Here is a 15,361-nt window from a genome sequence, read left to right as displayed (position 1 = left end):
ACAACAAATATCCTATCCCTAATTGTATGTAATTTATCTAGATCCTGTTATGTTTTTAATAATCTTGACCCCTCTGGTTGACAAAATGGGGGAAATGTATAAATGAACATATATATATCTGGCTTTATAGTGAGCTAAATTGAAATTGCTTTTTTATACCATTGTAATTAAGCATGGAGGCTGCAGCCCTAGGCCCGGTGCCTGCTGGGCTGGCCACAGGGTTCTTGGGAGAGCTGGGTTGGCTCTCCCTTCCTAGCCAAACAGGGTTCTGTCAGCACCAGGAGAGACCTGGTTGCTTGAAGTCGCAGAGAGGGGAGTAAGGACTAAGTGGCAAACACACGGGGGCTTCGAGCACCCACGCATAGCCCTGGGAAGAGTGTGCACCTGAGTGCCCTGATGGTCTCGTGCCCACCTACAACCCTGAGAGAGAGAGGGCTTTGTGGAATGCCTGGGACCCACACCTGTGGACCCAGAGAGAGAGCACACCTTCACGAAAGGCCTGGAGCTCACACCCATGAACCCAGAGAGAGAGCACCTCAGGAGACTTGGAGCCCACACCCAGGGCCCTGCAGAGGAGCCCCGGGCTAGCTCTGGGGAGAGTGCCTGACCAGCCCTGGGGAATGTGTGCCTGAGGCTGACTGAATGCTAAACAGGAAGGGAGAAAAGCATATCAGTTGCCCCTCAGCCTGCTGCAGCCAGCAAGAACAGAAAAACTGGTTCGGCCAGTTTGAAACCAGCAAGAGGGGTTTTTTTGTTTGTTTTTTCTTTGTTTGATTTTTTTAAGTAATTTTATATTTTTAAATTTTTGTCTCTCAATTCCTTTTGCTTTCCTTCTTTCTTGTTTTATTCCTTCTTCCTTTCTTTCCAATTTTATCTCTTCCTTCCTTAGTCTGCATTTTTTTTTAAATACCCACAAGTGAGACCCAAAAACCCGGAACTGTGAAAAAACCAGAGTTGGACCCAAAGAGGGGGAATCCCAACAGCTGAGACAGAGACACAAATTTCACTTTGCTATTACACAGAACCTGCAAGTTATTGCATATTTGTATTATTATTTTTCATTATTCTTACATCTTTTATTTGAATAATAATTTTGTATTCCTCTTCTTTCTGGTTAGTCTTCTTTTCTTGGCTTGTTATATTGTATCATTTGACAGATTTCCCCTGTTCTCTCATTCATAGTTTATTGCTAATTTACTGTCCTTCACTTCACTGTTGACGGTCCTATGCTCCCTATTCTTGTTATCTAGATCTCATAGGTTCTGTCATATGACTGTTGCTCTAATGTTATTACAAATAATAGCTGTTCCATACTGCTGTAAATACTACACAACACCCCTCCCAGATCTTAGCCCACTTCACAGTTTCCTGAACTCTATTACTGTAGTGGTTAACTCTATTCTCTAACACAGTACACCTATTTACTATCCTTTACTCTCACCTTACCTCAGAATCTGACCCCCCACAACCTCATTGCTTTCTAGATCCAACTCACAATCCTTCCCTCCCCAACAAGAGTCTACTATCCTTTCTAAAAGATGGCTAGTTGGGCCGAAGATCATGGTTAACACTATACATAGCCAAAGGATCTCCTATCTCTTCTCTGCCTGCTGCTACTGTAAATAGCATAGAATACTCTCTTGCTGTCTTAAACCATTTTTTCTTACCCCTCCAAATGATCATAAAAAAGAGTAGGTGGAAGAGGTGAATACCAGGATACCCAAAGGAGACTGCACCACTGAATCTCACAGATATTCTACCACAGAAGTTCATGCCATAAACTCAGGGAGCCAGAACAGATCAATTTAAGAAGCCGAGGCTAACAAGAAGAGTCTCGCAAACAATTTTCATTTGGAAGACAAAGAATCCCCAAATGAAAGGAAAAGAGGAAGCCTCAGAAAGAATGCAAAATGAAATAGAAGCAAGTCAACTATCAGATACTGAGTTCAAAGCAATGGTTATCAGGACGCTCCATGAGCTCACAGTGCATTACCAGAAACTACAGGGAAACTACAATGAACTCACTGCAAACTATATCAACATGAAAAAGGAAATAGAAACTATCAACAAGGGCCAGGAGGAAATGAAGAATACAATATCTGAACACAGTAGGAGAAATCAAAAGCAGGATAGATAAAGCAGATCAGAACAGCAAGCTGGAGGACAAAGTAGAAAAAAACACTCAAAAAGAACAAGAAAAGGGAAAGAGGCTAAGAAAGAATGAGGAGGGATTAAGAAAAATACAAGACAATATGAAACATAATAATATTCGAATAATAGGGATACCAAAAGGAGAAGACGACGACAAAGGCATACAAAACGTATTTGAAAAAGTAATGATGGAAAACTTCCCTAATTTGATGAGAGAAAAAGTCACACAAATCCAGGAAACACAGAGAGTCCCAATCAAGATTGAACCCTAAGAGGCCCACTTCAAGACACATAATAATTAAAATGGCAAAATTCCAAGACAAAGAGAGAATCTTAAAGGCAGCAAGGGAAAAAGGAAAATAACATACAAAGGAACCCCGATAAGGTTATCAGCTGACTTCTCAATGGAAACGCTCCAAGCTAGAAGAGAACAGCAAAAAATATTCTAAGTAATGAGAACCAGAAGCCTGCAACCAAGGCTACTTTATCCACCAAGGCTCTCAATCAAGATAGAAGGCCAAATAAGGACCTTTCCGGACAAAAGAGGTCTAAAAGAATACACCTCCACCAAATCAGCTTTGCAAGACATGCTAAAGGGACTGCTTTAAGGAAAGGAAGGAAAAGAGAGAGAGAGGAACACTGGTACGAAAATGACAGTGACTAAGTACCTATCAATAATAACCTTAAATGTAAATGGATTAAATGGTATAACCAAAAGACATAGAATAACTGAATGGATAAGAAAGCATGACCCACACATATGCTGCCTGCAAGAGACCCACCTCAGGACAAAAGACCTACACAGATTGAAAGTAAAGGACTGGAAGCAAATTTTCCAAGCAAACAGGAAAAAAAGGCCAGGGTAGCAATACTCATATCAGACAAAATAGACTTCAAAAAAAGAGCCGTAAAGAGAAACCCAGAAGGTCACTTCATAATACTCAAGAGAAGAATCCACCAAGAAGACGTAAACATTGTAAATATATATGCACCCAATGTAGGAGCACCCAAATACATAAAGAAAATCTTAGAGGACTTCAAGAAAAGATATTGACAGCAACACAATTACAGTAGGGGATTTTAACACCCCACTGTCAAAAATGGACAGATCTTCCAAACATAATATCAACAAAGATATTATGGCATTGAACAATGCCCTAGATGAAATGGACTTAACTGATATATACAGAGCCCTTCATCCCAAAGAAGCTAAATACACATTCTTTTCAAATGCACATGGAACGTTTTCAAAGATAAATCACATGATGGGACACAAAATAAGCCTCAACAAATTCACGAAAATTGAAATTATACCAAGCATCTTCTCTGACCACAAGGGATTGAAACTAGAAAACAACCCCAAGGGAAACAACCCCAAACACTCAAACTCATGGAGACTGAATAGCGTGCTATTAGACGATGAATGGGTCAAGAAGGAAATTAGAGAACAAATAAAAGAGTTTCTGGAAACAAATGAAAATGAACTCACAACAACTCAAAATTTATGGGGCACAGCGAAGGCAGTCCTGAGAGGGAAGTTTATAGCAATACAGGTCTACCTAAAAAAGATAGAAACATTTCAAACAAACAACCTAACCCAACACCTACAAGAACTTAATGAACAACAAAGATAGGCCAGATCTAGTAGAAGGAAGAAAATAACCAAGATCAGAGCAGAATTAAATGACATAGAGACTAAAAGCACAATTCTAAGGATCAATGAATCCAGGAGCTGGTTCTTTGAAAAAATAAACAAAATCAACAATCCTTTAAGCAGGCTCATTAAGAAAAAAAGAAAGATGACCCACATAAACACAATCAGAAATGAAAGAGGAGAGACTATGACTAACACCAAAGAAATAACAAAGGATTGTAAGAAATAACTATGAAGAACTGTATGCCAAGAAATTTGAAAACCTAGGTGAAATGGACAAATTTCTAGAAAAATATAATCTTCCAAAACTCAATGAAGGAGAAGCAGGAGAAATTCAAGCAGTAATCAAAAAACTCCCGACACACAAAAGCTCTGGACTGGATGGTTTCACAGGAGAATTCTACAAAATATTTAAGGAAGAGCTAACCCCCATCCTTCACAGACTATTCCAAAAAACCCAAAATGATGGAAGACTCCCAAACTCTTTTTATGAAGCAAGCATCATCCTAATTCCAAAACCAGATAGAGACACAACAAAGAAAGAAAACTTCAGGCCAATATCACTGATGAACATAGACGCTAAAATCCTCAACAAAATATTGGCAAATCGCATCCAACAGTATATCAAAAAGATCATATACCATGACCAAGTGGGATTCATCCCAGGGATGCAAGGATGGTTTGATATTCGCAAATCAGTAAATGTAATACATCACATAAACAAAAACTAAGACAAAAACCACATGATCATATCAATAGATGTGGAAAAAGCTTTTGATAAGGTACAACACCCATTTATGATAAAAACACTCAGCAAAGTGGGAATAGAGGGAGTATTCCTCAATATAATAAAGGCCATATATGAGAGACCTACAGCCAACATCATACTCATTGGGCAAAAAGTAAAAGTTTTTCCACTAAACTCAGGAACAAGACAAGGTTGTCCACTTTCACCACTTCTATTCAGTATAGGATTGGAAGTTTTAGCCACAGTGATCAGACAAGAAAAGGAAATAATAGTCATCCAAATCGGAAAGGAGGAAACAAAACTATCATTGTTTGCAGATGACATGACAGTGTACATAGAAAACCCTATAAACTACACCCAAAAACTGCTTGGCAAAACAGCAGGATACAAAGTCAATATCCAGAAATTAAAGGCATTTTTGTATACCAACAATGAAACAGCAGAAGCAGAAATCAAGGGGAAAAAATCCCATTCGATACAGCAAAAAGAAAAATAAAGTACCTAGGAATAAATCTAACCGAGGAGGTAAAAGACCTGTACACAGAAAACTATACAATGCTGGAGAAAGAAATCAAGGAAGACACAAACAAATGGAAACATATACTGTGTTCATGGATCGGAAGAATTAACATCAAAATGTCTATACTACCCAAGAAATTTACAGGTTCAATTCAACACCTATTAAAGTACCAATAGCATATTTCACAGACATAGACCAAACACTTCAAAAATTCATATGGAACCATAAACAACCTTGAATAGCGGCTGCAATTTTGAGAAAGAACAAAATAGGAGGGATCACAATACCTGATCCCAAACTGTATTACAAGGCACTGTAATCAAAACAGCCTGATACTGGTATAAAAACAGGCACATGGACTTCCGCCAAGATGGAGGCATAGGTGGATGTGCCGTGCCTTCTCACACAACCAAGATTAGAGAAAACTAAATATTAGCAACAGAAAACACAGCCAGAACACGGAAAATTGAACTTTTCGGAAGTCCGTTAACAACAAATTCTTCAGCCTGACCGGTAAGGGGCGAAACCAGCGGCTGGCGGAGCAGGGTTGCACAGGAAGACTCGGCCAGACACACTCAGGCCCGGGCAGGCGCAGGGTCAGACCTAGTGAGCGACCCAGCGAGCGACCGCGGGGGAGACAGCCGGCCCAGGGCTGCGTGTTGACTGAGGTCGTGCATTTGTACGCGGGTGGACAGGCGAGGGAGTGGGCGGTTGGACCGGGCCGGCAGGTCCCCACGGCAAGTGGCAGTGGAGGGCGCCGCCATTTCCCTGCTCTGACCCTACCTCCACATACAGCGTCATAACCCAGCGACTCTGAGTGGCCCGGCCCAGGTGAACCACCTAAGGCACTGCTCCTCCGCACCCAGCTGTGAGAAGCGGCAGAGGGGGTCGCCATTCCCCCGCTCTGGCCACGCCCCCACATACAGCGTCACAACCCAGCGACCTGGGAATCCAAGGCGCCGCTTCTCACACTTAAAGGGCCCGAACAGACCAAGAATGGCACAGGAGGATCTCAGAGCCCCAGAGCCAATAGATCTAAGCGATGAAGAAATAGCAAAACTCACAGATGCACAGTTTAAAACATTGGTGATCAGGATCCTCACAGAACTGGTTGATTATACCGACAAATTAGACAAATATATGAAGGCGAAACTAATTGAAATGAATGGAATTGCACAGGAAACCAATAGCAATGAAAAGGAAACTGGGACTCAAATCAATGGAGTGGACCAGAAGAAAGCAAATAATGGCCAAACAGAAAAGAGTCAAGAAGCAAGAATTCAAAGAAATGAGGAGAGTCTTAGGAACCTCCAGGACATCTTTAAACGCTCCAACATCCGAATTATAGGGGTACCAGAAGGGGGAAAGGCACAGCCACCAGTGGAAAACTTATTTGAACAAATAATAAAGGAGAATTTCCCCAATCTGGCAAAGGCAATAGACTTCCAGGAAATCCAGGAAGCTCAGAGAGTACCAAAGAAGTTGGACCCAAGAAGGAACACACCAAGGCACATCGTAATTACATTAGCCAAGATTAAAATGAAGGAGAGAATCCTAGAAGCAGCAAGAGCTAAGGGGACAGTCACCTACAAAGGAGTCCCCATCAGACTGTCAGCGGATTTCTCAAAGGAGACCTTACAGGCAAGAAGGGGCTGGAAAGAGGTATTCCAAGTCATGAAATCTAAAGACCTACAACCAAGATTGCTCTATCCAGCAAAACTTTCATTTAAAATGGAAGGACAGATAAAGTGCTTCTCAGATAAGATCAAATTTAAGGAGTTAATCATCACCAAGCCCTTATTATATGAAATGTTAAAGGGACTTATCTAAGAAAAAGAAGTTAAAGAAACATGAACAGTGAAAGGACAACAAGCTCACAGTTATTAACAACCACACCTAAAACGAAAGCAAACTAAAAGGACAGCTAGATTAGAAGTGGAAACATAGAAATGAAGATCTCAAGGAGGGTTAGCAACAGGGGAGTGGGAGGAGGAGAAGTGGGGAGAAGGTACAGAAAATAAGTAGCATAGACAGTAGATAGAAAATAGATGGGGGGGCAAGAATAGCATGGGAAATATAGAATCTAAAGGACTTGAGACACATGGTCATAAACTAAAGGGGGGGGTAATGGTGGGGATGAGGGGTAGGGTGGAGGGGAATAAAGGGGGAATAGAACAACTGTAACAGCATAATCAATAAAAAATTAAAAAAAACAGGCACATGGACCAGTGGAACAGAACAGAGAGCCCAGAAATAAACCCAAGTCTCTATGGTCAATTAATATTTGACAAAGGGAGCAGCAACATATAATGGAGTAAGAGCCTCTTCAACAAATGGTGTTGGGAGGACTGGACAGCTGCATTCAAAAAAATGAAACTTGAGCACCAACTCACACCATACACAAAAATAAATTCAAGGTGGATAGAAGACTTAAATATAAGCCGTAACACCATTAAGGTCCTAGAGGAGGACATAGGCAGGAAAATCTCAGATATTTTACACAGCAACATTTTTACTAATATGTCCCCTAGAGCAAGGGACATAAAGGAAAGAATAAACAAATGGGATCTCATCAAAATAAAAAGCTTCTGCATGGCTAAAGAAAACAGGATTAAAATAAAAAGAGAATCAGCTGTATGGGAAAACATATTTGCCAATGATATCTCAGACAAGGGTTTAATCTCCAAAATATATAAAGAATTTACATGACTCCACTCTAAGAAGACAAGCAACCCAATTAAAAAATGGGCAGAAGACTTGAACAGATACTTGTCCATGGAGGACATACAGAGGATCCAGAGACACATGAAAAGATGCTCAATATCGCTAGCTATCAGAGAGATGCAAATTAAAACCACAATGAGATACCACCTCACACCATTGAGAATGGCCATCATATATACAAAGCAACAAACAACAAGTGTTGGAGAGGTTGTGGAGAAAAGGGGACCTTAGTTCACCGTTGGTCGGATTGCAGACTGGTACAACCACTATGGAAAACAGTACGGAATTTTCTCAGAAAACTAAAAATGGAGCTGCCTTTTGACCCAGCAATTCCAGTGCTAGTTTTATACCCTAAGAACCCTAAAACACCCATCCAAAAGAACCTGTGCACCCCAATGTTTATAGCAGCACAATTTACAATAGTTAAGTGCTGGAAGCAACCAAGGTGCCCATCAGTAAATGAATGGATCCAAAAACTCTGATACATTTACACAATGGAATTCTATGCAGCAGAAAGAAAAGAGGAGCTCCTACCCTTTGCAACAGCATGGATGGAACTGGAAAACATTGTGCTGAGTGAAATAAGCCAGGCGGTGAAAGACAAATACCATATGATCTCACCTTTAACAGGAACCTAAACAACAAAACAAACAAACAAGCAAAATATAACCAAAGACACTGAAATAGAGAACAGGTTGACAGTGCCCAGAGTGGGGAGGGGAGGGAATTTAAGGGGAAAAAGGGAAGGGTTTACGGGAACAAGTATAAAAGACACATGGACAAAAATTAGGGGGGTGGAAATGGGAGGGAGGTGGGGAGGGTTGGATGGGTGGGCTGGGATGGGAGTAAAAGACAGAAAACTACTTGAAAAACAATTTTTTATCATTTAAAAATTTTTATATACCATTGTAATTAACATTTCCCTGCAATTTACACTTTTCAAATATTGTATTTTCTCTGGGATTAAATTTTTCTCAGTCAGTAATGTCTTTTGTGTAACTTATTTTAAGAAGAGCCTATGGAGCCAGCCAGTTGACAGAAGTTTCTTACTAACAGTGTGGGTCCTTGGAAAGACCCTTTTGCCTGGCCCTTAGGAGATCTGGATTCTCAGTCAGGCTGTGCTGCTAACTAGGTGCATGAACTTGCATTTAATTTTGGGTGTGATATGAGAAATACATTCTTCTAAAGTCTAAAACTCTAGAATGTCAATAAATAATGAACCAGTACTAGAAATATGCATGTCATATTTATTCATTCCCACAGAGCTGGGTCCTTCTACAAGGTGTTAATAAGCTTTTTACACCCTTCGAGCCCATTCTTGGTGTGATGCCCAAGGTGTCATTGTGTATGAAAGTATATGTAAATAACCTGTTTTTGAGTAAGCTCTATTGATTCCCTAGAATGGAGGGTGTCCCTATTAATAACTTTTATCTTTTTTTGTAATTAATACAATAGTCTCAAAATAGAAATGACAGTCCTCTAGTGTTGTTATTGATTTTTAAATTAAGACTTTCCTACAAACTATCGTATTTTCCTTTGTCCCTAAAAAAACCTCAGAAGGCCTCTTTTTAATATTGAATAACAAAAGCAAAGGATGAGACTGAAAATACTTGTTTAAAGATAATATGATTAAACATCTTCATTGGCTGTTGAGATAAAATTATAAATGTATGTAATTGAATGCCATGCTTTTGCCTCACTGCAAATTGATTTGACAATGGCCGTGCAAGTGAGCCCTGAAAAATTTGCCTTATGTTCCTGGCAAAGCAGATGGGAGCTTCCCCCTCCAGTTTCATAGCTGTGTGTATAATATTTGATAATTTGACATTTGCTGTTTAATAATTTATAGTACCAGAGCCAAAAATGAGTGGTGCTTTCTTCTTTACTCCTGTTTCCCATATAAGCACTTGTAATTTCAGTGTCTGTTAATATCAAAAGAACATCTCCTATGCCTCAAAAGTGGCATAATTTATGTAAAGCAAAGATATGTTTACTTCTCAATAATTACCTTGTTTTGGGTTTCTCGGTTGTAAGGTTATCCAAGCAAACACAGTGGACGAACGTACTAACTTTCTCGTGGAAGAATACTCAACATCTGGTCGCCTGGACAACATCACCCAGGTCATGAGTCTGCATACGCAGTACCTAGAGTCGTTCCTGCGGAGCCAGTTCTACATGCTGCGCATGGACGGCCCCCTTCCTCTATCACACAGGCACTACATCGCAATCATGGTGACTGCGCTCCTTGGTCCTTCTCCCTTGTAGTGTTGTGTTTGTGAGTGTGTAGAGCTCGGTGTAATTCTAAGGACCTAAAACTTGAAGAATGCTGTGACTTTGGATACCAGATTACTTGAGTGTACATCCTGTATGTTTTAAGCTATTTAATGTGTGGGAAATTTCTCATTTAATTTTTATTAATGTTATTTTCCGTATTTGATCTCTTGTGATTAAAGATGCTTGTAGGGGGCCAAAGTAATATCCCACAAGTTTTGTTTTTGCTTTTGATGTCTTGCTTTTATTATTAAAATAAGAGTATGAGACATTTTATTTAGTATTTTATACATGAAAATAATTACTACTTTGGTTAACTAAGAGGAAAGTATTAGCACCAGTGGAGACTCGGGGTAAGAGAAGCATTCTTAAATGAATTGTAATCTTTCTAAGTATAGTACTTGGTACTAGTTAACTAGTGAATGTTTGGGGAGGAGAGAGAGAGTTATAAATTGGGATGAGAAGTAGCAGGAGTGAGAAGGGTAGAAAGGAAGAACAGTGCTACAGTTAAACTATTACTGGAGAAAAGGAGGAATGAGAACACTAGCAAGGGCTGTGTACTTCAAGGTGCAGACCAGCTGGGCTGACAGCCAGCAGCTAGCCCGGGAGTCGGAGTCGGTAGATTAGTTTCACCAGGTTTCATTTGACTATCTTGTTTCTACTCTCACTGAAGTTTTAAACAAACACAAAAAAGGGCAGCATTCTGTTAAACCGAATTATGAACTTGACTAAGAAAATAATTTTAGTTTAAGATTTTGTTGCAAATCAGGCTGAAAGCAGACCTAGAATGCTCATACACTAAGAAACAAAATATAGAAAATAAAATAAAACAATACTATTTTACTGAGGAGCCCTGAGGAATGGAGCACTTTAAAGTCTACTTTGTTTGGATTTACCAAATTGTCGGTATCAAGGCTGATTTTGACTGCATAGGAAGGAGTCAGTGACTTTCAGTTTCTTCTCCATAGAGTGATCTGTATAGATAGGACTGAGGTCACAGTTATACCAAAGGGAGTAAGAGAATTACCCAATCAGGATGCATTTTGAATTGGTAGAATTCCAGGTAATGAGATTTTATTTTTATAAATAGAATACAGTTGATACAGTTTACCATAATGAAATGACATATTTTCTTAACAAAACAAGAAAGTGGCTTCTAAGCTGATTGGTACCAACTTCTAGGAAGTAACTGGCTTCATGCGATACTTTATGTGCTTATACAAGTGTCAGGTTCATATATTGACTCAAGGATCTATGGCATCGTGATCTGAGTTTTAGGAGAAGGAGGATTCAGTAAGAAAAGAATTCTTAGCTATAAAAATTATGAATTCCATCTATATTTTTGTTTAGCAATAGTAGAAATGGACTCTACTATGATCATTTTATTGAGTAACTCTTTGTGTTCTAGGCTGCAGCTAGACATCAGTGTTCATACTTAATAAACATGCATGTGGATGAATTTCTGAAGACGGGAGGTATTGCTGAGTGGTTGAATGGTTTGGAATATGTACCACAAAGACTGAAAAATCTTAATGAAATAAATAAGCTGCTAGCACACCGACCCTGGCTGATCACAAAAGAGCACATTCAGGTACTGAGTGTTTCTTTGAAATAAAAAAAGATACTTACTAATGATTCTAACTAAGAATTAATTACTCAGTTAAGTGTTTTGCTTAAGACTTAAAAACTTACATATTAGGAACTTGAAAAACACAATAGTACATTTATGTATGCGGAAAAATACATAGGAAAGTGGGTTTATGCGGATAAATACATAGGAAAGTGGGTTTAGTTTAAGTATGATTTCTTCTCTTTAAATAATCAGCAATTAACTTGAAAAGTGCTTTAGTGAGTGGCAACGAGAAATGTTGACTTCTGTTTTCTAGTATTGGGTAGAACAGAGAAGATACACTAACGTGATAAGATACTTGGGCTCCAGTCTCTCCTCTGTTACTCACAAATTTGTGGCCTTCGGTGGATTAACTTCTGCGGGCCTCAGCAGTTCCCCCACTGTAAAATAAGGGGCCTGAATTAAATGTGTTCTAAGCTCTTCTCAGGTTCTAACATCTTCGTAATTTTAAGATTTCCTCAAAATAATTTTGCAAATAAAAAGTAATTTGCCAGCTGGTTTGCAAATGCTTAAATGCCTCTAGAAGCTAGAGCACAGGTGAGAATTAGAGTTGTGATAGACTAAAGCACTTGCACTTTGAAAGGACTTCCATCAAAGGCCTCCAGGGTGAGGTGGTTTTTTTATAATATCCTTCACACTGTGCATGGCACTTAGTAACTAATAAATAGGAGCTACCATCTAAATTATTATATACAAGCCTTAGGTATTAAAATCTCTAATGCATCAAGATGTCCTTTTTTTTTAAAAAAAAAAAAATCCTCTTATTTTTGTTAGCTATTTGCCCAGTTAAACCAAGCTTAACTTTTGTCAGTCTGTTATGTGCTCAGATTTTAGTTCTCTATTTGGGGATCTGTGAAGAACAATGCTGTCCTGACATGTTCTGGTTTGGTAATACGTTAGGTAAAGGAATTGCTCATTACTTTTGTGTCACAAGTTAATTACTTTATTTCAGTAACTTCGGTGGATCTAAAAAGATAGACACTGCCCTTGGACATGCTTGGAGACTAGAGGAGGATAGACAGGGAGGCAATGACAGTAATCACAGCACAAGTGTATGAGTGTGTGAGAAAAGAGAACCGGATCAGGAGGTTTCCCAAAAGAGGTAACATTCGAGGTAGGCCATGAAGAAGAAGTGGGAGTTTCCAAGTAGAGGCGGACATTTCAGTCAGAGAGTAGAGTATGAAATATTACAAAATGTTGGAAAAGTAGCTAATAGCTTTAAGTTACTGAAGTGGAGGAATGGCCGTATAAGGCAGAGATAAGAAATGGAAAGAATTAGGATTGTATTATATGACCCAGTGAATACTGTATTTGTGTTTCACCCCCAGAAAGTCACAGTCCCCCGAGTTATGGTAGGTATCTGACAGGGTGCACAAGGCAGTCCTTCAAAATGTTAGAAAAGGTTTGCGTGTATTCTATGTCATTCTTTTATATTTTTTCATAGTATTAATATTATAGTACATGTATATAACTATTCTATATAAAATTGGATACATATATATTGATTTATAAATAAATGTATATACTAACAGGGGACGGACCCCAAATGTTGCTGTTAGAAATACATGTGCTCAGAAGAGCTTAGAGATCACTATAATATGATGAATCAAGAGCCATTACAGGGTCCTGGCTGGTATAGCTCAGTGGATTGAGTGTGGGCTGCAAACCAAAGGGTCGCTGGTTCAATTCCTGGTAAGGGCACATGCCTAGGTTGCAGGCCAGGTTCCCAGTGGGGGACAAGGGAGGGCAACCACACGTTGCTTCTCTAACTCTCTTTCTCCTTCCCTTCCCCTCTTTCTAAAGATAAATAAATAAATAAATAAAATCTTTTAAAAAAAAAAGAGCCATTACAGGTTTTGAGTTGAGTTGTAATATGAGCATATTTGTTGATGCAGAAGATAAATTACATATGATACAGACTAGAAGCAAGGAAGCCAGTCATGAAACAGTTGCAGTGATCCACTTGTGAGGTGATTTTTTTAAACCATGGAGAGATGAAGAGGAAGGATCAGAGTCTTTATGTAATCATTTTGCATAAGAATAAGCAGGACTTGGTGACTGGCAGAACTTGAGGATAGAGAAAAGGGGTAGCCAGAAGAATTATTTTAAGAGTTCCGTACCTTCCTGTCTAGGCAGAAGGCAGTGCCATGAGCAGATCATACACAGGCCTGAGAACAGAAGACTGTGACATCTGTACAATGATGTCCAGTTACTGGAGAACTACAGGGCTGTAGCTCAAAATGAAGGATAGAGTAGAAGTAAAATTGGACAGTTATTTACGGATAAGCAAAGGTCAGGTGGAAGGAATGAATGATCCACCCAGAGAGAAATCGTGTTAAGAAAAGATCATGGATAGAGAAGAGCAAGCCAACCTTGTGGAGTAGGGAGAGAAGAAAAATCACCTCAGGGTGGAAAGGGTTCAAAAAGTAGTGAAATTGCTGAAGTCATGGAGATTGATTTTAAGAAGGAAGTGAGGAACATGTAAAATCTGCAGAGATCACATAGGATAAGTACTAAAAAGAAATAGTCAGGTGTAGTGTCAGGGTTTTTTTTATTTGTTTGGGGGTGTGTTTTTTTTTTTAGAAAGAAACCAGATTATAAGAAGTAAAAGAAATAAATATGAGGTGAGATATTTGAAGTGTTGCATGTTGGCTGTGCTTTCAGATTTAATGGTAATCCTAGAAAGACTGGAAAAAGCATTGCAAATTCTACGAATTTTTTCAGAAAGCTCTTTGGCAATATTATCAAGTCACAAAAATATTAATACTTTTTGCCCTAAAAATCTTTTCAGGAATTATGTCTAAAATATGGACAAAGCTATAGCATGATTATGCTATTTATGGTAGCAAGTAAACAAAAATAATTCAGAAGCAGTTTGTATGTCTGACAGTAAAGGAAAGGAGAAGTGATTCTGTACACCCATTCCAGACAGTCTAGCCCATGCTTAAATATTAATACCAAACTGTAACCTTTGAGAAATGAACATGTCAAAAAATGAAGTTTGAAAAACAAAATAAATGTATACTCTAATTACATAATTATGCTTATAAAAATAAAAAAGGTGAATAAAAGTTATATTAAGATGGTAGAATATGATTTTTTCCTTTTCCCTGAACTTTTGTAATAAATTTGTGTGTGTGCATGTAGTTAAATGACGGGGAGTAAAATAAAAACATTTTTTTGGTCTTGGTTTTTATGCTTCAAGTGAGCCAAATGAAAAGTTTAGATTTGCAGGGAGTAGCAGGACACACACACCAAGAAAGAGATGGATGGACAGAGAGAGAAGAGAACGAACGCTGCTGGGAAAGAATCCCTGGTGGATTCGTAGATGGAGTTGGCTGTTGGGAAAAATGAAAATGAAAGAATTGCTGTTTTTGATGGCAATTCACAAGTGAATGTGATTCCATCGCAAGTGCATTTCAAGTCCAGTAGCATATAAAAAGTGCTTTGAAAATTTTAGTTTTTAGTCACGTGAGATAGTGTTCTACACTTTCTATCATCTCCTGTAGAGTCTGTCTTTATCAGAAAAGATGGTAAAAGTGAATGCTTTATGAGCACACAAATAAGCAATATTAAATTATTCAATGAAATTTTAAAAAGTGGATGCTATTGGCTTAATGAATTGGATTTTTATGTGAATTTTTAAGGTAGCTTAATATTCCA

The 15,361-nt window shown here is 38.8% G+C and overlaps 1 protein-coding gene across 1 annotated transcript in view; it reads left to right on the top strand.

Moving 5' to 3' along the window:
• Nucleotides 1-15,361, top strand: part of SESN3 (sestrin 3) — an 87,168-nt gene that overhangs the window by 47,172 nt on the left and 24,635 nt on the right. The window contains exons 3-4 of the mRNA XM_037163435.2: nt 9,832-10,029; nt 11,477-11,659. Of these exons, the coding sequence (XP_037019330.1) occupies nt 9,832-10,029; nt 11,477-11,659 (381 nt within the window). The remainder of the gene's footprint in view (nt 1-9,831; nt 10,030-11,476; nt 11,660-15,361) is intronic.

This window comes from Artibeus jamaicensis, unplaced genomic scaffold, assembly GCF_021234435.1.
Source record: "Artibeus jamaicensis isolate MK-2021 breed Jamaican fruit bat unplaced genomic scaffold, CSHL_Jam_final contig_585, whole genome shotgun sequence".
Taxonomy (NCBI): domain Eukaryota; kingdom Metazoa; phylum Chordata; class Mammalia; order Chiroptera; family Phyllostomidae; genus Artibeus; species Artibeus jamaicensis.
Note: the sequence above shows the minus strand (reverse complement) of the source record. Positions and strands in the feature narration are given on the sequence as shown.